The sequence below is a fragment of the Canis lupus genome, chromosome 32 (genome assembly GCF_003254725.2).
Source record: "Canis lupus dingo isolate Sandy chromosome 32, ASM325472v2, whole genome shotgun sequence".
Classification (NCBI taxonomy): domain Eukaryota; kingdom Metazoa; phylum Chordata; class Mammalia; order Carnivora; family Canidae; genus Canis; species Canis lupus.
In genome coordinates this window covers 6,655,833-6,681,491 of record NC_064274.1, presented here as the reverse complement: position 1 = coordinate 6,681,491, position 25,659 = coordinate 6,655,833, and the positions used below count along the sequence as shown (strand labels likewise).

The 25,659-nt window shown below is 41.6% G+C and overlaps 1 protein-coding gene and 1 long non-coding RNA gene across 2 annotated transcripts in view; one reads left to right on the top strand and one right to left on the bottom strand.

Annotated features, from left to right (window-relative positions):
• SCD5 (stearoyl-CoA desaturase 5) overlaps positions 1–25,659 on the top strand; it is a 150,133-nt gene that overhangs the window by 85,490 nt on the left and 38,984 nt on the right. Inside the window, exon 2 of the mRNA XM_025426216.3 lies at positions 3,414–3,544. Within this exon, the coding sequence (XP_025282001.1) occupies positions 3,414–3,544 (131 nt within the window). The remainder of the gene's footprint in view (positions 1–3,413; positions 3,545–25,659) is intronic.
• LOC112646327 (uncharacterized) lies at positions 22,010–25,152 on the bottom strand. The gene is made up of 3 exons (XR_003127575.3): positions 24,594–25,152; positions 23,844–24,041; positions 22,010–23,545 (listed from the first exon to the last, which is right to left on the bottom strand). It is a non-coding gene; the product is annotated as an uncharacterized LOC112646327 (long non-coding RNA).

Sequence of the window (25,659 nt, the reverse complement as noted above, 5' to 3'; positions counted from 1 at the left end):
AGTTTATCTTTGTGTCTGGTGCAAGAGAGTGGTCTAGTTTCATTCTTCTGCATGTGGATGTCCAATTTTCCCAGCACCATTTATTGAAGAGACTGTCTTTCTTCCAGTGGATAGTCTTTCCTCCTTTATCGAATATTAGTTGACCATAAAGTTCAGGGTCCACTTCTGGGTTCTCTATTCTGTTCCATTGATCTATGTATCTGTTTTTGTGCCAGTACCACACTGTCTTGATGACCACAGCTTTGTAGTACAACCTGAAATCTGGCATTGTGATGCCCCCAGCTATGGTTTTCTGTTTTAAAATTCCCCTGGCTATTCGGGGTCTTTTCTGATTCCACACAAATCTTAAAATAATTTGTTCTAACTCTCTGAAGAAAGTCCATGGTATTTTGATAGGGATTGCATTAAACGTGTAAATTGCCCTGGGTAACATTGACATTTTCACAATATTAATTCTGCCAATCCATGAGCATGGAATATTTTTCCATCTCTTTGTGTCTTCCTCAATTTCTTTCAGAAGTGTTCCATAGTTTTTAGTGTATAGATCCTTTACCTCTTTGGTTAGGTTTATTCCTAGGTATCTTATGCTTTTGGGTGCAATTGTAAATGGGATTGACTCCTTAATTTCTCTTTCTTCAGTCTCATTGTTAGTGTATAGAAATGCCACTGATTTCTGGGCATTGATTTTGTATCCTGCCATGCTACCAGTGGGCTGCTATCTTATCTGAAAGCTTAACTGGGGAAGGATCTGCTTCCTATCCAAATAGGAAAACTGAGTCCTATTAATAGAACAGCCTCATACTCAGGCCAGGGTTTTTGTAGTTTGTTCTCATTTGGATGATGGCTAGAAGTTTGCTTTCTTCTTTAAAGATTCTACAGAATTTTAGTAGCAGAAATCCAGAGCAAACCAACTTCAGCAAGAAAAAGGAATTTGAAAAAAAAAAGAAAAGAAAAGGGAATTTGCTGGCTCACATAACTAGGAGAAGTACCATGTGGCTCACAGGATTAAAGGAGCTGTAGAACTATAGGGGCTACAACCAGTGGCTCAGAGCAGGGAGCTCTCCTTCTAGGTCTTCTTGGCATCACCACCATCTTCATGCCTCTCACTTTCTTGGTCTCATTCTCTACTGCTGTAATCATACCTTGGTATGTGACCTTTAGTCTTTGAGCCAGAATAGAGAGCATTGGGTAGGTGTTTACTCCCAGAGCTAAGAAGATAGAGTACTACACTAGGCCATCTGTGGATTACATGGCCACATTCCTGTTGCCAGAAGAAAGACCATGAAAAACCAACAGCTTCTATTGTCCATGGCAGACCAACTATGTAAGTGACTCCTGAAATACTGGAGATCCCAAATAGGATAAGACAATGCCATCATCTATGATAAGGCCCTGTCTGGGAACTGTGCATTGAACAGATTTTTTTTTTTGCCAATGTTTTTTATGAGTCTTGGGATTTATTTTATTTTAGCCAAGGTCCAGTGTCTTAATCTGCTGGAAAAATAGGGTCACACTGAATTTTTCCATTACAGATTTCACTTGTTCCATGACTCCTTGACAGTTGGGGAAAAAATTTTTTGGTAGAGACATGAAGGCCAGGGATGACATGGAAAATAGCTGTCCATTTCATTGTCTTATGACCAAAGTTAAATTATAATAACAAAAGATACCAGAGCTTTTTATATACTGTTACTTTCTGTGATTTATGAGCAGATTGTTTTTTAACATCTCAAGTAAGGAATGATTTGTCAAGTTCATGAAAACCACATGTATTCAGAGACTCATTAATTTTAGTACCAGAGGCATGTCTTGCTTTTAGACCCATATAAATATGGATTGAGATCAAGATCTGTCAGACTTGACTTTTGGGAGATGTAATATGGTTCTCCCCTAAATATATATATTGACACTGCAGTTACCCTAGTGATTCTTCTAAAGAAGTGCTATAGTGAGCTCTCTAAAAACTCATTCTGTCCTGGTACAATTCACAATTGTTCAAGGATGTACTCACAGCTGATCACTTGTTCTTTGCCAGTTCTTTCTGTAGGGCCCTGTATGTTCTAAGTGCTAGAAGCAATAGCAAGATAATCTGCCTGAGCCTGCCTACTTAGAGCTTGGTTTTGAGTTCTCCCCCTAAGTAAGGAAGCAGCTCACTTTTAAATTTAGATTAGGACCCAATATTAAGGATGATAGTGGGGTGTAGAGAAGTACAGATAAAACCTACCTGGTATCACCCAAAGGCATAGTGCTTAGGAACTCAATTCTTGGTTCTGACACACTAGAGTTTGGCTCTTAGCAAAGACACCTCCTAGCTTTGTGACACTGGGAAATTAGTTAACTTCTTTAAGCCTTGATTTTCTCATTTATAAAATGGGGCTAATAATAATAATCTAAACCCATATGATTGTTTGAAGTGTTTTTAATAAGGTAATCCAAGCAAGGCATTTAACATTGTGTGAGCATATTGCTGTGAAAACACTAGAGTAGTTGTAATAATCTCAGGAATCGTAATTTTTTTGGGTGGTCCCTGTGTGTCTCCTTTACACCATGTTTTATAACCTCTCCCAAGTCTTTATACAAAGAGCAATCCACTGGCACCACGTGGGGGGCAGCATGGGGTCTTTGGCAGAGACCAGGCTGACTTGGGTTTATATACAGGATTTAACTCTCAGAGTTCCAATTTCTCAACTGCAAAGTGAGCTAATACTACCTGCTCTGAGGCTTAAAAATAATATATTTAAGTGTTGGCAGATAATAAGCTCCACTTAGAGTGGGTTTAAAAATTTCACCACTTGGCCATCTCTGCCATCCCAGGTCATAGTGATGGTGTAAGTGGGGATCTTGAGGAGGCAAATCTCAGTTGTCTCTGCCATTAGTTTTATTTTCATTCTTACTAGTACTGAGCCACACTTCACTGCTTTTAGGTCTGGCCTGATTTTGTTCAAACCAAGGCCTATGGAGCCATGATAAGGGCACTGCCTTTTAGAAATATGGCCTTCGTATAACACTCTTCCTGGCGTGGGTGCCAGCAACAGGCAACACAGAGATCAATCTCAGCTCCACAGAGTGGGCATGTAAGACTGAGTGACAAATACACACTAATGTGATTATGACTTTGCATCAAAACTGTCATGGAGCATTAGCAAATAAAAGATTTGTTCGATAGAGAAAAAATGACATTCAAAGGTCAAAGTTCCTTGAGGAAAGTTCTCTCCACATCTGCCTGGTATGGGAAAGCTGCAAATCAACAAAAAGGCTGCATTTCCCCCAAGTTATCAATTCTTCCTTCACATTGCAGATTCTTCTCCTCCCACCGTTTCCCATGGGTCCCTATGCAGAAAAGAAAAAAAGCATGGGGGATGTGTCGAAGCTTGGAGACATTTGTTGACATTCTCCCTACTTGTGTCTTGCAGCCTACTTCTGCTTCCTCCTGACTGCTCTGGGTGTCACAGCTGGTGCCCATCGCCTGTGGAGCCACAGATCCTACAAGGCCAAGCTGCCTCTGAGGATATTCCTGGCTGCTGCCAACTCCATGGCTTTCCAGGTGGAGATGGAGGGTCCTGTCTGCCTTAGGGCCCCAGCACAGAGGGCACCACAGGAGAAGGCATAGACCTGCCCCCTGTGGGGCAGTCATTCCTCTAGCCCCATGCCTGCCTCACTGCTCAGGTTCCCAAGCGTCTGTGGTCTGTCCTAAGTGTTTGTCTCCTTATAGCTTTAGATATGGTAAAATGTCCCATCGGGGCTTTGCATCCTTAGGAATACTAAACCACTTAGGATGAAGGAGATACCTCCACCCAAAGCCCATGCCCTGAAACCCTCCACATTTGTCCGGCTCTAACCGGGTCCAAGTTCTGTGCTGAGCATGCTCTCTGCACATTGCATTTGACCCTCACGTAACCCCATGAACTTGGTGTTATATATGTCCTCGTTTTACAGGTGGGGGACCAAAGTTTAATGACATTAAAGAACTTGACAGATTATATGGCTAAAAGTGATACATCCAGGATAGGCAAATGTAGGTATGACTCTAAAGCCACTGCTCCTAGAAAACATCCCTGAGGTCACCCTATAAGTTTGTGGTAGAGAGAGGTCTATTGAATATGGTCCTGGATCATTAGCTCTACTTGATGTTATATTATTATGTAAGCATTTGGTTTGTTCACCTTTATATCCTCATTCCTAAAACTCCATTAGCACACAATAGTGTTGGCTCGAGTATAATGCATATATGAATGAAATTTTAAATACAAAATATTTTAAACTCAAAAAAAATATGATGCTGGAAGACAGGATTTGAGTCTCACTCTGATGATTGCTGGCTGCTGTGAATTACTTCCTCATTTCCAGTTTCTTCATCTGTAAAAATCAGAATATGACTTCTCTTCCAGAGTCGTTATAAAATCATTGAAAATTGCAGGGAACTCTAAAAGCGTAACAGAGGATCATTGCTGCGCTAGGATTGGGCCAAATCCATTAGGACTATTCCAATAGTAGATCATTCCCCGCCACCTTTGGGACTATCTGAGCTGCTGGAGTTTGAGTTGATTATGGATTTCTGTTTTCCTAGTTCCTCATCTGATCCAGGTAAGGTGGGTGGGAACAACTTACTTTCAAAGTTTCTGCTGAGACATGAATGCAGATAATTCTGGGCCCCATGCATTTTCACCCATCGGGAAGAGATGGCAATTCTCAAAACTGCTTCAGGGTCCAGGGAAGCAGGCAACCCCAGAGCCTGTCTGTGACCTTCAGATGTGCAAGTCACGTGGCCACCTCTGCAGGGGGCCTCCCACCCCTACAAGATGGCCTGACCCTGAGTGTTTCCTCAAGTTTTTCTTATGTCTAAGGATTATTTCCCTGTTTTCCTCCCACAGTTTGAGCCTTTATGAGGCACATGGGCTGTAACACAATAGATTGCTCAGGGAACACAGTTCATATAATGGGTATCTACTGGTTATAATTCAAGCACAGTTGGGAATTAGTACCAAGGTTCTAGGGAAAAAGCTATTGTGCACGAAGGAGTAGCTGGCAGCTTCTTGGTTGTATGTTCTTTTCTTCACCGTTGGTAGTACAAGTGAGAGCATGGTTTATTTTGACTTCAACCATCTTAGTTCAATTCTGTGCTTTGTTTATCACAACAATGAGTTATGATAATGATAATTTAGAAACTCTTTTGACTTGGGTCTAGAATGCTATTTAGGACTTAACTTGGTAATTTTCATGTGTTTTGTTTGAGCAATTTTTTATTTCTAGCCTTCAAGTACTCACTTTTGATGTGGTTTTAAAGCACCTCTATTATTAAATTTTTTCCCCACATAAGTAACTTGCAATTGAGAACATAAAATTCTTCTCTTTTCCCCATGAAACTATTTATTTACAACTCAATTTCTGATAAGCTAAGTTTCCTTAACGTAGTATCATAGCAGAACATCATAGCACATCTGTTCATAGCAGAACATCACACTGTGATTTTAACTTTACTCTGGGGAGATAGTACATCACAGAGGGAAGTACCCAGGTCCTGGAATAAATTCTTGGCTTTGCCATTTGCCAGATGTGGGTCTTTGTGCAAGCCTCTCTTCCCTTATATGCAAAGGCGGGGGGGTGGGGGAAAGTAATATTTACCTCACAGGATTGCTAGAAGGATGATATCATGAATAAAAAGTGCCCAACTTATAGCTATACTCGGTAAATACTGGTCCCCTTCTTCTTTATGAGAATCAGCATACTGTCTCATTCATTTTTGTGTTTTGGTCCCTATCATATAGAAGGCTTACTCAATGACAGCTTGCTAAAAAAAATGAGAAATGAATGAATTATTTTAAAAAGTATTTTTAGAAATCAACAAATTTGAATGATGCATACTTTGTCCAGGCCCACATGTATGCTGGAATTTTTTTCATTCATTTAACAAATGTTTACAGAGCACCTACTCTATGCCAAGCACTGAGCTAGGCACAGTGGACATAATGATTAGCAAACATAGTCACGATCCTTGCCTTCATACAGCCTTCCATCTAGTGGAATATTAAAATTCTTACAGTTTTCCATTGGAAATGTCAGTACTTCATGGGTCTGAGGTTTATAACAGTGTCACTTAGAACTAGGTGAGAGGTTCGAGACCCCAGGTGGCTCAGTTGGTTAGGCATCTGCCTTTGGCTCAGATCATGATCCCAGGGTCCTGGGGTAGTGTCCCATATCAGACTTTCTGCTGGGCGGGGAGCCTGCTTCTCCTTCTCTCTCTGCCCCTGCTTGTGTTCTCTCTCTGTGTCAAATAAATAAATAAAATCTTAAAAAGAAGAAGAAGAAGAAGAAGAAGAAGAAGAAGAAGAAGAAGAAGAAGAAGAAGAAGAAGAAGAAGAAGAAGAAGAAGAGAAGGAGAAGGAGAAGAAAAAGTAAAAGAAGAACTAGATGGGAAGTATGTAAGATTAGCATTGGGCCAGCTTCCATACAGTGCATATCTGTGTCAGTGGGACAGAATACAGTCGATCCCGACCACTTAACCCTGGGCAGAGAACAACCTGGGAAAGTAAAAATGTGCTGTGATCTGTCCATCTAGGGTGCTGACCTGCAACCTTGATTTAATGCAGAGTCATTGATTTAGTTTCCCTTTGATGTCCTCGTGGGTTTTTAAAGATAATTTCAAGGATTCTCCTGTGCTTTCTTCGATCAGAGTGGTCATGCCTCTGGCCAAAATGGACAGTCAATGCCATGGTTCTGTATTTGAAGATGAGCAGGGCTTTTGCTAGAAGCTGAATGAGATCTTCAAGAACAACTTACTTAACACAGGAACTTAAACATTTGAAATTCTCTCTTCTGTTTCTTCTGCAAAGGATGTATGTACATGGGGCAGGGGTAATAGTGGGAAAGGTGGAAGTTTAGTCTGAAAAGATGACGATGGGCCAGGAATGCAAGACAAGGGGCTCTGGTAATCCTCTGAACCTTATATTCAGCAGAGACTCCCTGAGTTCCTCTCTGGACCATTCTCCTTCCTGATCAGTAGGATACAATTCAGCCTAAATATGATTTGCAAATTCCTTATCATTTTCTGCTAGTCAAATATAGACCCAAGTGAGATATTCCTGCCATCCAGTAGTCTCCAAGAGTTCAGTTTTTGCAAGCAGTAGCCAGACTTTGGGTTTGTGTTTTCATACTCATGCACACACCCCTTCTGGCTACAGGTAGGTCTCTCATGAACTCAGTCCAAGAGCACCTGATAGATGCTGCAATTTCCTCTCTGCCTGCCCAGACTTCTCATCAGATCCTAGTACAGAGGCTTTGTATTTTGAACTGGAAGAGAGGTTAAGGGATTTGGTCTAAATCCTCTTATTTTGCAATAAAGGGCAAGAAGAAGGGTAAAGAGAGGCCCAGAGAATGTCAGTGACTTGTGAAAGGTCACACAGCTGGTGGGTGGATAGACCAGACCGCATCCTGTCTCCTGACCCTCAGGCCAGGGAGCCTTAGGCTCACCCATGGATGTTCTTGGGTGATGGCCAACAATGTGATCAGTGAATAGCTCATAGTTGGCTCTTGTTTTTGTTTTTGTTTTGTTTTGTTTTAATCCACTGTGACATCCTGTCTTTTATTTTTTATTTTTAAGATTGTATTTATTTATTCATTAGAGACACACAGAGAGAGAGAAAGGGAGAGAGGCAGAGACACAAGCTGTGGGAAAAGCAGGCTCCATGCAGGGAGCCCAACGTGAGACTCGATCCCGGGTCTCCACGATCACGCTCTGAGCTGAAGGCAGGCACTAAACCACTGAGCCACCCAGGGATCCCCGACATCCTGTCTTTTAATTGGTGTGTTTAAACTATTTACACTTAAAATGATTACTGATGTAGTTGGATTAATATCCACCGTGTTTCTGTTTGCTATTCATTGGCTTTGTTCTTTGTACCTTTTTTGTCTTCCCTGGTTTTAACTGCTCATTTACATGATTCTATTTTCTCTCCCCTTTTAGCATATCAACTATACTTCTTTACAAGTGTGTAGTGCTTGCTCTAGAGTTTGTAATATACATTTAGAACTAATCCAAATCCACTTTCAAATAACATTATAGCACTTCCCAGTACTACAGCAACCTTGTAACAGAGCATTCCCAATTCCTCCTCCCTGCCATTAAGGGACATCCCTGTCATTAAGCTATGATCAAATACATTGTTGCTATTATTATTTCAAACAAACTACCACCTGTTAGATGGATTAAGAATAAGAAAAATTGAAGGGGGCACCTGGGTGACTCAGTCTGTTAAGTGTCTGACTCTTGGTTTTGGCTCAGGTTATGATCTCAGGGATGAGAGATTGAGGACTGGGTCAGGCTCCCTGCTCCATGCAGAGTCTGCTTGAGATTCTCTGCCTCTGCCTCTCTTCTCCTTCTCCCCCCACAGTTCATGCATGCGCATGCTAGCATTCTCTCTCAAATAAATAAAGTCTTTAAAAAAAAAAGAATAAAAATTGAAGGTTTTATTTTACTTTCATTTATTCATTCTCTAAAGCTCTTCTTTCTTTATGTAGACCTGGGTTTCTAACGATTCCCATTTTCCTTCTCTCTAAAAAACTATCATTTCTTGCAAGGCAAGTCTATTGGTAACAAATTTCCTTTAGTTTTTGTTTTTCTGAGAGTCTTTATTTCTCTTTCACTTTTGGTAAATAACTTTGTTGGGTGTGGAATTCTAGGTTTTGAGAGTTTTCTTTCAGCACATTAAATAATTTACTTCATTTTCTTCTTACTTGCATGTTGCTCCTTTATAAGGATTTCTTACCTTGCCCCTCTGGGTTCTTTCATTATTTTCTCTTTGCCTTTGGGTCTCTGCAGTTTGAATATGATATGTGTAAGTAGAGATTTTTGTGTGTGTGATTTACCCTGCTTGATGCTCTCTGGGCTTCCCAGATCTGTGGTTTGGTGTCTGTAATTAATTTTGGAAAAATTCCAGCCATTATTACTTCAAATATTTCTACTGCTATTTGTTTTTTCTTTTCTCTCTATTTCTTTTTCTGCTATTCCAGTTAAACATTTGTTACACCTGTTGTAATAGTCCTATGGTTCCTCAAGACACTGTTCTATCTCTGGTCCTGGCCCCTGCTGTTTTTAACTCTCCATGTCTTCTTTTTGCATTTCAGTTTGGGAAGTTGCTATTTATATATCTTCAAGATCACTGTTTCTTTCCTTAGCCATGTCCAGTCTTTTTGTTTGTTTGTTTGTTTTTTTGCCATATCCAGTCTTACTGGTGAACCCAACAAAGACATTCTTCATTTGTTACAGCTTTTCTGATTTCTAGCATTTTTCTTTCATCTTTTCTTTGAGTTGCCATTTCCACTTATATTATCCATCTGTTCTTGCATGTTGTCCATTTTTTCTTTTAAAGCTCATAGCATACCCATAGCAGTTGTTTTACATTTTCAGTCTGATAATTCCAACATCACTGCCATATCCGCATCTAGTTCTGATGCTTGCTTTTTCTTCTTAGATGGCATTTTCTGCCTTTTTAGCATACTTTGTAATCTTTTGTCGAAAGCTGGACACGATGTCCTGGGTAAAAGGAACTGAGGAAAGAGGGCTTTAGTATGAGGTTTTGTGTTTATCTGGTTAGGAATTAGGCTGTGTGCTTACCGTCTGCTGTAGCTATGGTGTCAAGGGCTTAACTTTCCTCTAGTGTCCTTGTTTTTTCTCTCTCCCCTTATCTTTGAGTCTTCCTAGAGATTTTTTTTTCTTAAATGACATTGAAGGCTTTTAGTTCTTTCCTTTGAAATTCTGTCATTATACAGGAGCACTATTGATATGGAGATGTGAGGGGCTTTCTATAGCCTTGTAATTAGGTCTCAGTTTGTGAGCCTGAGGTATTTCCCTTCCCTGGGGCACTTAGGCTTTGCTAAAACCTTGGTTGATTAGGAGCTGATAAAATAGTTTCTCTTGAAGACTGATCTTGGAAAGAGAACAGAGAGCTCTGTGTATTTCAGAATCATTACTTTTCTCTTCCACCTACTGGGAGAACAGAGGTTTTTTTCTCAGCTGTTCATAGTGGGAACCTGGTAGGTGAAAGTTGAGGCCCTGTGGTCCTGGACCCCTGTCGTCTTTAACCTTCAGGCGTGCCCACATTCAGCAATTCATCGATTACAGTTTAAAGTGTACCTACGCATCCGGGCTCTAGCTGTGGGCTTCTGCTCTGGGCTTCTGCTTTTGGTAGGCCGTACTCCTCTATAACTGCCCATTTTTCTCTCTAGTTCTGGTGCAGCAGTTTGCCCTGTGACCTCAATTCTCTGATGGATCTAAGAGTCCCTTGTTTTCAGTTCGTTTAGCCTTTTGTTGTTGTTGTAAGGAGAGTGATTGATTACTTTCAAGCTCTTTATATGTCAGACCAGAAAGTGGAAGCTACACTGTGATTTGCAAATGGAGCAAACTTTACATATAAATATGTCAAGTAAATCACATGGTCATGGGCCATAAACGTTGGCAGCTATATAATTACTACAACAAAACAAAACAATCATCTAGTGATAACTACATACCAAGCACTTCACTAAGTACTTTACATAGTCCTCTGACACTACCCCTGAAAGGTAGATACTGTTATATTCCTCCTCTGACAGGTGAGAGAATGGAAAGAAAAGAGGCTGTGTAACCTGTCCAAGGACATACAGGCTGAAGTCACCAATGGGGAATTTAAGTGCAGGCAGCTGACTCAAGAGGTCACCCTCTTACTGCAATGCTTCGGAGCCTCTAGCAGGATCAAAGTGTCTATTTATCCTCCCATTCAGCAGGCATTGAAGAACATGACACACCAGTCCCTGTCCTCATAGAATATATATTTCAGTAGGAGGGAGAGCAAATCAACAAGTAAGCAAATGAATGGACAAAGTTACTCAGAGAGAGAAAAGCATGTGAAGCATTTAAACACAGCCATGTGCCAGGGTGCCAGGGAAGTGGCTGCTTCCGAGAGGATGCTGGAGAAGCCCTCCCCCAGGAGCTGACCCTAGAGCTGAGCCCTGGGGGAGAGACCAGAGAGGGGAAGAGCAATCCAGATGGAAGGAGGAGCTGAAGATAGGAACAGATATGGTGTGTTCAAGGAAGAGAAAGGTGGCCAGTGCGGCTGGTCCATGTGGGTGAGGGGGATGGCTGTAGAAGAGATTACAGAGAGGGGGACAGGCGCCACCTCAGTGCAGGGCTCTGTTAGACATAGCACCGAGTCTGGGTATTGCCTACATGCCATGGCAAGGCAGAATGGTAGTTGGGGCAGCAGTACGGCCTCATACATCTCAGGGACACAATGAAGCCTCAGACCACAGTCATGAGACGCTGGAGGTATTGTGCCAGATTCGGGATCACAGACCAGCCCCCGCCCGAGGCTGGCTCTGTGTGCATGTGCACGTCAAGGAGAGAGACTTGCCTGTGAGGGGGGGCCCTCGCCTACACCTCGGGCACTAGCGGCGCGGTGGCAGTCAGGTAGGAGAAACATCAGAATGCTTACTTCAGGCTCCAGAATCCTTGACCTTGGGGGGCTCTCTGTGCAGGCTCCAGCTAAGATGCTAAGATGCCTCGCCTCCTTCCTTGTTGTGGATCTAGGTCAGTGAGAGCTGGGGAGACGAGGAAAACCACCCATGAAAACACACCTCGAGGGAATGAAAATGTACTCGTCGGAGCAAGGGGTGTCCCCCTGTGGATGGGCGCGCAATCCGGAGGGCCGCCTGCCTCTCGGGTTACCCAACCCCAGACAGAGCAGAGACTCTTCATGCAGATTTCACCCTCTGTACAATGGGCTTTTCCTAAGCATTGCGAGGTGATCAAGCCTTTGTAAACAAAACCATAAATACTTTAAAAGCACACAGAGAGTGTTTATTCAAAGAAATACTTGGTAGAGTAGAGGGTACTTTTGTGAACATATAGCTATCAGGTGTTTTTCTTAATCTGAGTTTATTCTTCACTTAACTCTTAAAATACTACTATAGTTGAATATTAAAACAGAAACAATAGCCGGTAGTGAGCTATGATTAAGTCCGTCAGCACTTCACTACTGCATATAAAATGCCAGCAGTGTTATTCACTGGCCCCATTAAGAGGTCTGACACCGAACACCACCCCTAGGATGATGTTCATCATCCTCATATGCTTCCCCATTATCATGGTGCCATCTTTGCTGATTGGGATCAAAGTCCACCAGTTCCAGCTGGTCCATTTCATTAGTCTCTTCTACTTCCTTCCTCACAGGTAGGAGTTTTTCCAGCAAAGAAAGTTTATCAGGAGAGAGAAAGCCATTCTCAGGGAAGTTTACCTTAAATTCAATGATTAGGCAACCCTTCTCATATGGTCTGTGATCAATTGGCATGCCTTTCTTTAGCACACACTTGATATCCTCATGCTTGACAGTCTGACCTGGATGAGAGGTGATGATGATGGTTTGGTTGTCAAGAGTGTCAAGAGTTCGGTTGTCAAGAGTCAATATTGGCTTTTGAAAGCCTCACAGGGCTTCAACCAGCTGGATGTCCATATACATGAAAAAGTGTTCTCCTCATCGAGTAAAAACAGCATGGTCCCTTTTTTTTTCTTTTAAGCTTTGCAAAGTAAGTTTTATTGTTTCAGTTTTGCAAAGGAAAATATTGAGGCTCAGAGAATTTATATAACATGAGCAAAGACAAATTGGCCATGAATGGGTTGTCTGGATTGCAGCTCAGATAGATTTGATTCAAAATACAGTAGATAGTTTTTCCACTTAGCATGCTGTCACCCATAGTAATGTAGTTAGTGTTGCAGATACAGGGAGCACACTGGAGAGGAGTCCAGCTTTAACATCCTGTGATCTTTCTGATGTCCTAACATAGTGAAAGTGAACTATTAACTTTTTTTAACTTTTTTTTTGAAATAACTTTTTTTGTATATTTTTTTTTATTGGAGTTCGATTTGCCAACATATAGTATAACACCGAGTGCTTATCTCGTCAGGTGCCCCCTTCAATGCCCATCACCCAGTCACCCCATCCCCCCGCCCACCTCCCCTTCTACTACCCCTTGTTCGTTTCCCAGAGTTAGGAGTCTCTCATGTTTTGTCTCTCTCTCTCTCTGGTTTTTCCCACTCATTTTCTCTCCTTTTCCCTATAATTCCTTTTACTATTTTTTATATTCCCCGTATGAATGAAACCATATAATGTTTGTCCTTCTCCGATTGACTTACTTCACTCAACACAATACCCTCCAGTTCCACCCACGTCGAAGCATGTGGGTATTCGTCCTTTCTAATGGCTGAGTAATATCCCATGTATGTACAGACCACATCTTCTACATCCATTCATCTTTGGAAAGACATCAAGTCTCCTTCCACAGTTTGGCTGTTGTGGACATTCCTGCTATAAACATTGGGGTGCAGGTGTCTCGGCTTTTCACTGCATCTGTATCTTTGGGGTAAATCCCCAGTAGTGCAATTGCTGGGTCGTAGGGCAGGTCTATTTTTAACTCTTTGAGGAACCTTCACACAATTTTCCAGAGTGGCTGTACCAGTTCACATTCCCACAGCATGGTCCTTCTGATCTAGAACAATAATAATATCTCCTGGTCCCAGTTCTGGTTCTTGGTCTCCTTCACCATGGAATGTTATCTTCTGGCTATCTTTCGTGCCTTTGTCATTATGCACTTCTAGAATCTTCTTCTCTTGAGCTATCTTCCTTCTGTTGCAGCTTTTACATCTATCTTTAGGACTGATCTGTTCCCTCTGGCCCTGGCACTCCATGCACACAGGTTGAATTGCTGATCCATTCCAGGTTCTATCTGATGAATTCTTTTTTTTTTTTTTAATCTGATGAATTCTTATTTGCATTCCAGTACCTCGACAATTGGGACAACATTCAACTACTCTTTTCGTACTACCTTGGCCTTCACATTTATCGTAAATACATTCTTTTGCAAGCTGGTTTTCTTGTTGCACCATTCTATAGATCTTCTAAGGTTACCGAGAGCTGATGCACAACATTTTTACCTCCCCTTTCTTTCTGCAACCTTCCTCCTCATCCAAAGAACATATCAAAGATGTCTGTGGGGGAGCCAAAACCACCACCAGCTCCACTTTCTTTAATTGCCTGTTCTCCTCTTTTGTCATATAATTCCCTTTTCTTTGTATCAGAGAGCACTTCGTAAGCTTAGAAATCTGTTGAAACTTCTCTCCCTCATTTGGATTCTTATCAGGGTGGTACTTCTTTTTTTTTAAGATTTTATTTATTTATTCATGATAAACATGAGAGAGAGAGAGAGAGAGAGAGGCAGAGACACAGGCAGAGGGAGAAGCAGGCTCCACACAGGGAGCCGGACGTGGGACTCGATCCCGGGTCTCCAGGATCAGGCCCTGGGCCAAAGTCAGGGGCTAAATCCTCCAGGGTGGTACTTCAATGAAGGCCAGTTTCCTGTAAGCCTTTTTCAATTCTTCCTGGGTGGCACTGGATTTGACCCTCAAAAACATCACAGTAAGTGGTTTCCTTCACCATTTTCTACAGCCAGTGAGAGGGCCGAGGCTGGTGTAGGGGAGCAGGAAGGAACATGGAGCATGTTGCTGGGCTCAGCTTGGGCAGCCACCACTCCTATGCATCTCACCGAGTGTTCTGGAAACTTTCTGCTATCCGATTTTATATGTTCATTTGGCTTCACATCTCTATTGGCAGAACTTTTTCTTTTTTTTAAGATTTTATTTATTCATCTGAGAGAGAGCGAGCAGGCAAGCATGAATTGGGTGACAGGCAGAGGGAGAGGGAGAAGCAGACTGCTTGGTAAGCAGGGAGCCCAACGTGAGGCTCCATCCCGAAACCCTGGGATCATGACCTGAGCTGAAGGCAGATGCTTAACCGACTGAGCCACCCAGGTGCTCCAACACTTGTTTATGATGAATTCCACACGCAGGGCTGTCCATACAGAACCAATTCTGACATATATTTTCAAGCTGTTTCATTCAGCTTACTTTTCACAAGGAAGATCCTGGGATGAGGCATCCAGACTGGGCACCTCGCGGTAGCCAGGCATTTCTCTGCCACCACTCAATTCCTCTCTTAGAACCTGCCAGAGGGTTGACATCAGGGGGCCTCAGAAGCAGAGTCTAATCCCTTGTTTTAAACTGAAGAAACAAAGGCTCAAATGTCTGAGCTGATTTTTGTTTATTCCCCACATTGTCTCCAAAACTGTGTATAGATGTCCAAGGACATTGTGTCAAAATGTAACTCCTTGACAAGCTGTTTCTTCCCAGACCTGCTACTGACTATTTGGGCTAAGCTAGCACTGAGTTGTCACTCTTTACTCTTTATTCTCACTACTCTCCTGCCAGACATTCCATGTTGTCGCTTTCTAGGTTTCCCAACCCACTGATTATTTTGCATTTTGGATGATTTCTTTCCCAGCTGCCTTCATTTGCATTTTTCCTAAATCAAATCTCATTGTGATAATTTCTATTCATATTTCCAACCTCTTTAGATCCATCTGTGTTATTTCTCTGTCTTCAGTGATGTCTGCAGCACCTCCTAATTTGGTAACAACCAAAAAACGTTATTAACATAATGTGTACCCTTGCTCCCAGTCATTAATGAAGGTGCTAAATAAAAATAGATCTCACAGATCCACTGGGGCCTTCCATTAGCTTCCCTCCCTGCCCCCACCTTTCATTAGATATGAAGCTATTTTCATCTCTTGTCCTTATTTATCAAAGTTCAGGCTTTCAATCATCCTATCATATTCCTACTAGCGCCAATCAGAGCTCTTGTTACAGGAGTGTTTCAGGGATGCTGTTTTACATCTTTTATAAAGCTTTGAAGTTATAATGGCTACAAGAGCCATCAAATCAACAATTTTAATTAATAGCAAAATTTATGGTTTCATTTGCCAGAAGAAATTTCTAGCCTTACTTTTAAAAACTCTTTTAGAAGACAGACACATGTGATCATTTTCTACTATTGACTCTTCTGTGGCTTTTTGTGTAAATCTCTAGTTAGTTCCTTTTCATTTTTTTAAGATTATTTATTTATTTATTCATGAGAGACACAGAGAAAGATAGAGACATAGGCAGAGGGAGAAGCAGGCTCCCTGTGGGGAGCCAGATGTGGGACTCTAACCCAGGACCCTGATATCATGGCCTGAGCCAAAGGCAGACGCTCAACCACTTAGCCACCTAGGCATCCCCTAGTTAATTCCTTTTTAATTTAAAGGTGCATAAACCCCTACGTGCTTGTGAAGAATATAAGAGATGTATAAGAAATGGCCCTTGTCAGAGGTGTTTGCAATCTGATAGAGCTGGCTAGACTTCTATATAATAAAGGGGAACTCTTACAAGACCACAGGGAGTTAAATTGCTTGAAAGCTTCATACTGACTCCTATGGCTTGAAATGTGAATATGACTAGGATTAAACCTAATGCGGGGCAGCCTGGGTGGCTCAGCGGTTTAGCACCACCTTCAGCCCAGGGCGTGATCCTAGAGACCTGGGATCGAGCCCCACATTGGGCTCCCTGCATGGACATACCTGCTTCTGCCTCTGCCTGTGTCTCTGCCTCTCTCTCTCTGTGTGTGTGTGTGTGTGTGTGTGTGCTTTTCATGAATAAATAAATAAAATCTAAAATAAACAAAAACAAAAACAAAAAACCTAATGCAGAAGGGAGTTTTGAGCTGGAACTTGAAGGGTGAGAAGGATTTGCAGAGGCGAGGAAGAAGGGGGAAGGTAAGAGAAACACGAGAGCAGAGGTGGACAGAGAGGAATAATCAAGGCATATTGTATGGGGTCCCTGCATAGTTGAAAATTAGTCTGATTAACGAAGGAAACGGACTGCAGTCTGCTCTCGCATGTTGTAAACCCAGCTACCTGCACGATATCTCTCACTGGATGTCTCTTAGGCCTCTCAGAATCAATGTGCCAAAACCAAACCTGCGAGTCTTTCATCTCCCCCTAATGGTGCCAGAAATCTGGGCATCATTCAGGATTTCTCTATTTCCCTAATCATCCCTCACTCCAGTCTTTTAGCTAACATCTTCAAGTTCCACTTGCATCTTGCTCTGCACGCCTCTCATCTGTGCCACCCTCTGGTCCAAGCCACCACCATGTCTTGCCTATACTGCAGATGCCTTATAAACTGGTCTTCCTCCTTCAGCACCTGCCCCTTGCCATACTGCAGCCAGACAGAATTTATTGAAAATTAAACCACTCTCCAGTGAGAAAGAAAGAATCTTTCAGTGGTTTAGCATTGCATTTGGAATGAAATCTAGGCTTGTTACTCTGGCCTCAAAGGCCCTGAGTGATCAGGCTTTTGCATCCCAATGCTCTGCTTCCACCCCAAGCATATTTCACTACAGTTGTGACACTAATCACCTGAGTTGGTGTTGAATCCCACAAGGTCGAGCCTCAACCTTCCACATGACTGCCATCACTTTAGGTCCCAGCCACAAATAGGATCTCCAGGCCCCTTTTACCTCTGACCTACTGGCTCCAAAATCACACAATTCCCTCAGGTTTGAGAATTCACTAGACAGAACTCAAAAAAGTATTGTACTTCCTATTGCAGTTTTAATTATAAAGGATATCTGATTATAAAGATTCTGATTATAAAATCAGGACCAACCAAATGGAAGAGACACATAGGGCGAGGTCTGAGGATCCCTCAGGCAAAGCTTCTGTGCCCTCTCCCGGTAGAATCAAGGTGTGCCACCTGCCCTGCACATCATGCATTGGTCAGCCAAAAAACTCCTCCAAGTCTGTGTCCAGAGTCTGTACTGGCCCCAGGACTGAACTCAGTGTCTAGTTCCCCTCCCCTGGCGAAGTGGGTCTTTTTGGTGACCAGCCTGATGCGGAAGCTATATAGGGGGCCCACCACTGTTATGCCACTAGCATAATAAAGAGACTCTTATCACTCAGGAAATTCCAAGGGTTTTTGAAGTTCTGTGCCAGGAACCACCAGGGACAAAGACCAGATACATTCTTCATTACGCTGTAATACCTCTCAGACTTCACTCTTGCCCTACTGCTGCACCCACAACACACTGGTCTGGTTCCCGGACTGTGCCCAGTCCTCCCCTCTATTCCAGATGTTTCACTTCTTCCCCTGCCCCCAGCTCTTCCCAGCCTGAGGATTACCTGATTAGAAAGTCCTTGCTGAGCGTCCCCTTGTTATTCCCCATATGTATTTACTTCAAAACACTAATCTCAGTCTGAAATGATTTTATTTCTTTGACTCCATTAACTTTATGTTTGTCTTCTCCATACAACATATATTCCTTGAGGACAGAGCCTTGGTTGTCCTATTCCTTATCTCTTAGCACATACCAACAGTCAGTAAATATTTGTCACATTAAAGAATAAACAAAGGGATGCCTGGGAGGCTCAGCCGTTGAGCATCTGCCTTCAGTTCAGGGCGTGATCCCGGGGTCTGGGATCAAGTCCTGCCTCGGGCTCCTTGTGAGGAGTCTGCTTCTCCTTTTGCCTGTGTCTCTGCCTCTCTGTGTCTCTCATGAATAAATAAAATCTTATAAAAAAAAAGAATAAACAAAGTGGGAAAGATAAGGATTATCAGACCAGTTGAAACTCTTTGATTGCCAAGAAGAAGAAATGTTTAGACTTGATGAGAAAAGTAGTAGGAAGAGATTGTTGGATAATGAGCAAGGTAGGTATTTGGGGAATATGAATCCGGGAAGGATGGTCGCAGTGTACCAGATGTATTGCACAGGGGTTAAGGACTGGAGGCAGGAGGAGTAAGAGGCTGTTAACAGGAGTCAGGCAGACTGGCAACAACTTGAGCAAGAATGGCGGGGTAGAAATGGAGTAGAAGGGGAAAATTGGAGATTTTTATAGAAAGCTTCCCTTGAAAAAAGTTTTTTTTAGTTTTAACGCTTTATTGTGAAATAATTTTGGACTTACAGAACACTTGCAAAAATACCATGAGGAATCCTGTTTACCCTTCACCCAGATTCACTAATGGTTGACATATTGCCTCATTTGCTTTATTGTTCTTTCTCTTTCCATATGCATGAATATACATTCTTCTGTGTTAGTTTTTCTGAATCATTTGAGACTTAAGTTAAAAACATCATGCCTTTTCATCCCTCAATACTTCACTATGTAGTTCCTAATAGCAAAGACTTTTTTTTTTTAAGATTTTATTTGTTTATTCATGAGAGACAGGGACAGAGAGAGAGAGAGGCAGAGACACAGGCAGAGGGAGAAGCAGGCTTCACGCAGGGGGCCTGATGCTTGACTGGATCCCAGGGACTCCAGGTTCATGCCCTGGGCCAAAGGCAGGCAGGCCCTAAGCTGCTGAGCCACCCAGGGATCCCACAAAGACATTTTATAAGAACATAGAAAATGGACCAAAATCAGAGGATTTAATGTTGATAAAATGCTATATCTAGGATCTTAGCCCAAGAACCAAGTCAAGATCCTGCCTTACAATGAGTTGTGATGTCCCTTTGGCCTCCTACCATCTGGAATATCTCCTTGGTCTTCCCTTGATTTTAGGACTTCAGCATTTTTGAAATGCACAATCCAGTTATTTTGTAGAATGTCCCCATTTTGGTTTGCTCATGTTTTCTCATACCTATATTCTGTACATTTTTGTCGGAAATGCTACATTAATGATCTTGTGTCCTGAGCATCAAATAAGATGCACATGATATTACTTTGTCTAATGATATCACTTAGTCCAATACCATTATAGGTGGTATGAACTTTGATCACTTAAAGTGTTTACTCAGTTTCTCCCACGAGATGACCATTTTTCCTTTTGTAATAATAAGCAGTTTATGCTGAGATACTAAGAGCCTATGTAAATATTTTTCCTTCATTAACCTTTTGCCCAACAGTTTCAGCATACATGGGCAATTCTTGCTAGAATCAATTATTGTCATGGCACCTGCAAAACAGTGATTTCTCACTCATTATTTTCTACCCCTACATTTATTTACTTATTTATTATGGGCTCATGTACTCTTATTTTATTACATCATTTTAAATCCATTACTGTTATTTGTCTTAATGCCCCAAATTATTTTTCCGGGTTTGTTCAGTGCCTCCCACTGAGGCACCACAAATAGACTACTGTGTCCTTTTTTGACACATCCCCATTATTTTTGAGCAATTCTTTACTTTCTGGTACAACAACAAAATATATCACATTTCTCTTGTACTTTTCCTGCCCTAATCCTGACACCTGCCATTTCATCGGAGTCTTGACTCCTTTTAATGGGGAGTGATATTTAAAAAGCAAAATCTGGGAACAAGGTATGCCCTTTGCTGCTGGGCTGTCATTGTTTTCTAGGCCTTTCTTCTCTGAAATTTGGACTCATCGAGTGAAGGACATACAGCTCAGGAAACTAGAACATGACTTACTCAAAAAACTCCCAAAAGCCAAGTTGAAAAGATTCACAGGAGGCCAACTTGTCTACCAAGCTTGACTACCCAAGCCATTTTTAAAATGTGTGTTAAAAATGTGTTTCTCATCGTAAGAGAGCTAAACAATGGAGTAATAAAAGAAAATACAAAATGCCCCTTTCCTTCTTTGCAAACTTTAAGTTTTGTCAGCAAACAAGTTGGCTTTTCACACTGCCCAGCTTATAAAACCTCCCCCAGCCGAGTGCCAAATGAAGGCTACACAGCAGGTGGGAACTTGTCCTCTGGAAGCTACAATTTTCCAGGTGGTATAGATTTCTGCCAGGCCCTTCTTGGGGACTTTCTGAGCTCTTCTTACAGATCATCAATGTTATCTGGAAGGATATCAGTGCTGACCCAGTATCAACAATGGGGAAAGCACTGAATGTTTTTCACTGTTTGAAAAGTACAATGTTGGCATCTGAACTTGAGAAGATTGAATTCAGACCCCAGAGACCGAAATAAAGTCAATTTCAAATGAGCTTTATGGTCCCTAAAGAATGGAGGCAGGAGTGTTCTCTTTGACCCTCTTGATAGAATGACTCTTTTTCCAGACAAGATGTCATTCATTCACAAGACACACACACACACACACACACACACACACACACACACACACTTTGTCTCTCTCTCTCTCTGTCTCTCTCTCTCTTTCTCTCTCTCTCTCCTCTATAACCTGCCTGTTGGAGCTGATGTGTTGATCCCAATTTGTCTTTTCACTACTGACGAGAAACAAAGATGTGTTATGAACACAAGTGGAATTCCCTTTGGCTATGTTTTGAGGCCACCTGGTAAATTTCCCCTTTTGAAATATTAAGTCAGTGACACAATTGAACTGAACTAGGAGACAGTACAACCACAGTGGTGGTGTCTGGTCAGAAGCACACATCAGCTTGCATGCAGCTAGGCTGGGGGAAAGCTGATCAGTGATTCTGGCCTCAGATCTGTTGAGTAGAACAAGCTAAATGCTGTTTACATTTAGCCTTCATCTTACTAACCAGTGGAAATTATGTGAGCCTCAAAAGACAGATTCCCCTATCACCATTTTAGAGGACTAGATTCAAGAATTTACTTTGAACATAAAAGGAAGTTAGGGGAAAGTAGTCCTGATGGAGCCCGTTGCTTCATAATCTGCTTCAATGGAGCTTTTGAGATTGATTATCTTTGCTAAAGTCCCAGATAATACTCAAAGGCTGTGCTTATGGAGAAAAATCACCACACGATCAATTTCAATTTCCACAGTCTCAGCAGGGCCCTGTTTAGGGATGTTATCTATGACGGAGAGTGAAGTATTAAAGGTATGACACACAGGGTGCATTTCAGCAAAGGCACTGTAGCACTAGTTGATGTGTGATTGGTTGAGTGTTACTAAGAACAAAGAGAAGAAGAGTGATGGAAAGATGTGGAACTGACTGGAGTACTAGATGAATCTGACTCTAGTGGAGCTTCTCCTAACAGGGGGCTGATGGCAGAAGCTGAGTGGTTTCACTTCAGGAGTATAGAAATGTTTTTAAAATCTGTTTACCCCATATTATAAAAGACAAACTTGTTTATTATAAAAATGTAAAAAATGCAGGCAAACTAAAAGAAAAAATTAAAAAATCCCCCACCATCTTGCTTCCCAGAGAGAATCACTCTAAACAGGTTGGCTAACTTACTTCCTTTATTTTTCCTATGCTTACACACACATTTTTACAAAAATTATATTTATTATTGTGAAAACTACTTTTCTCTTAACTACTTTCCCTTTCATCACTCTATGTCAGGATAACAATATCCTTTTGTTATTTGTTTTTTAATTCAAAACCAATAGATGCTTTTGTTAAAAATTTCTGAGTATGAGGTAAAATGTAAAGATGGTTCTCCTCATCTCCTCTTTCCCAATCTCACTCCCCTAAGGTAACCCTAAGACTTTTTTCTTAGTATTTCTCTCCCCAGAAACTTTCTGTCATATACACACACACACACGAATAGTATTCAGTCAATATATCACAAGATACTCAATGAAATCCTGTTATGTGGAAATTCAGGGTTTTTCCAGTTTTCAATGCAATGAGCATCTTTGTGGTTAAGTCTTTGCACACAACCATGATGATTTTGTTAAAATAAATTCTAGAAAGCAGATTGCTACATCGAAGGATAGGCATGATTTTAATGCTTTAGGTATGCCCAGCCCATTGCCCTTCACATGTTTGTGACAATTTGCCATTCTAATCAATTAGCAACATGAAATTTTTAAATTTTTTCTTATTTTCTAACGCTGGCGTTTTTTAGACTTTTGATAATACACATATAGAGGAGTGGACAAGCCACGAGTTGGACCTGCACTGTTCAATATGGTAGCCGCTAATCACACGTGGCTACTGAGCACTTGAAATGTGGCTAGTCTGAATTGAAGTATGCTACAAGTGTAAAAGACACACACAATTTCAAAGAGTTGGTACCAAAAAATAATGTGAAAAGCCTCGTTAATAATTTTATGTTAATCATATATTGAAATGATATTTTGAACATGTTAATAAGTAAGATATATTATTAAAATTAATTTTACTTATTTCTTCTCACTTTTTTTAATGTGGCTACCAGGAAAGTTTTCATCACATATGTGCTCACGTTATATTTCTCTTGGACAGCATGGAGTAGGACATGGTCTGGCTCCTGATAAAATAAAACCTACCACCTGAGCTGTATACTCCTGGTTTGCTCTCTTCCTCTGCCTCTTCTCCCACTCCCCAAAGCTGCCTGTGCCTCAGTTCGACCCTGGGCTTTTAGACCTAATGTAGCACTTTTCACCACTCCAATTCTTTGCCAGGAATGATCAATAAACTCGATAAAGGTGAGTGTCCACTTTTGAAGGTGATGGGGCTATGCATTGAGACTGTGATCTCCCAGAAGTTAGGCATAAACTCTGAGTCGCAAATGGAATCATTTGTCAACTGATTTGTTAGAACATGTAGGTATTTAGGCTTCAGAAATTGCTGCTGAGTTTAATATCATGCCCCTACCAAACTGTGCACACGGCGCACAGACCATAGAGAATCCACATACTTAAGAGGGTCAGTTCATTGATAGAAGTTTGCCATCTCTCTATGCCTTGATTTTGTTTTTTCTTTCCTGTGAAGCGAGGATGATGGAGCAGTGCACAGTGTTCCAGACAAGAGGAGTCAGCACTTTGGGAACACTGGGGGGAAAAGAGATTAGCAGGAGATTGCTGGGGCTGTTCCCTCTCACTCCCCACCTCCTGAAGTTTGCTCAGCCACCTCACCCTCCTCGTCAGCCCTCCACTCGCCCTTGCACACATATTGACTGTACCAAACACACCCTAGGTACACACAGCTTTTCATCAAAGACATATGCCGTTCCTGGTTGGCTCCCACTCCCAATCACTCCAGGATAGATGCAAAATCAGATAAGTAGGAAGGAAAAGGCCCTTGCATAAGCATGTGAATCTTGCTCCCTTCTCCCTGTTGTTGGTTTACCTCTTGTTCTTTGAGTCACTTTTTCATTGGAATCAGCTTTCGCATTAAAAATAAAAACAAGGGGGCAGTCCCGGTGGCGCAGCGGTTTGGCGCCGCCTGCATCCTGGGCTGTGATCCTGGAGACCCGAGTCCCACGTCGGGGTCCCTGCATGGAGCCTGCTTCTCCCTCTGCCTGTGTCTCAGCCTCTCTCTCTGTGTCTATGAATAAATAAATAAAATCATAAATAAATAAATAAACAAACAAACAAACAAATAAATAAAAACTATAACAGAAGATTTTGAAAAAATACATCTTAAAGTATTTGGGGCTCAATTACTTGCTTGACCAATTGGGAAGTGACCCAAACCCTCACTTCATCTCACTGTTGTAGTATAAGTGGCTTCTGTTGGGAAGGTATCCAGGCAAGAAGGATTAAAGCAAACAAACATCTTTGTTCCAACCTGTCTTCATTGTCCTACTTTTGTGGTGATTCTGTTATGCCGAACTGTGTGAGAACATTGAGGACTGTGTGAGGAGTCATTGAGGACTTATCCCAAATGTTTCCAGTCCCTTGGAACTCTCTACTTAGGGTTCTTAAAAAATTGCATTGTGATAAGGAACCAATATAACCATTTAACAAGGAAAATGAGAGTTTTCTGTAAAAGACCTCCCTCTAAATTTGGAGAAGGAGGGAAATACTTTGTTAAGAAGAGAGTGAACTAGGAACTCAAGGAACATCATTTTTTTTTTCCATTACTGTTTTGACCAACCAAGCAAACTTGAGTAAGTCTTGTAAGACTTCATTTTGCCTTCTGTGAACTGGGCACAGAGTATCCGCCTTCCTTGCTGTGTTCATGTGGGCATGGCAATAAGCGAATGCAAAAGGAATAAATTATTCCTTGGGCTGTAGTGGTCTTTGACTGATGTTTGAAATTCCTTTCTAATTCCAGATTCTGTGATTATGACTAATAAATAGTTCCATTCTTTCCAACCCACCATGTTTAAATACTCTAGTAAAATCTAAAGACTTCTTTCTTATCTCTGTAAGCCAGGATATAATTTTTGCCTTGTACAGACTACCAAGAACCTCTTTTTTCCTTTGATATTCAAAGCTGAGCATGTAACTCATGAGGTCTGTCTACCTCCCTTCTGTCTGTCCTATTACCCGAGGGAGAAGCAGATTGAGAAGTTTTCAGGGTGCTATTGGATCAACAAGGTTGAGGAGCCTTCTAGCAGCATTAGATGAGTCCAAGAAACCAAAAACTCAACGAACCTCCTTTTGATTAAAGAAACTGTTAGGGGACACCTGGGTAGCTCACTAGTTAAGCGTCTGCCTTTGGCTCAGTTCGTGATCCTGGAGTCCCAGGATCCAGTCCCACCTCGGACTCCCCACAGGGAGCCTGCTTCTTCCTCTACCTGTGTCTCTGCCTCTCTCCGTGTCTCTCATGAATAAATAAGTAAAACTTAAAAAAAAAAAAAGGAAACTTAGAATTTTGAGAATAAAACCATTCCCTTTCTTCTCATCAGCAGGATGAAGCCAATATCTGTGAAATGGCAGATTTGCTAGTGAAAATATGACTAAGTTCTGAGTAGTATAGGATAAAACACTATGACCTTTTGATTTAAAAGGGCTTATGTACTATATATATTTATTTTTATTTTCAGATTATTTTTCCTATCAAAAGCCCTACTTCTCAGTGTGATTTGCCTGCTCAAAGCTTTGAAAGCAGTATCAGAGAAAAACGTACCTGAGTATAAACTACAAGTCTCGAGATCTCACCGGCCCGTGACTGTAGATGAGGTCTCCTTAACAATACCCTCCTCAAAAAAACAAAC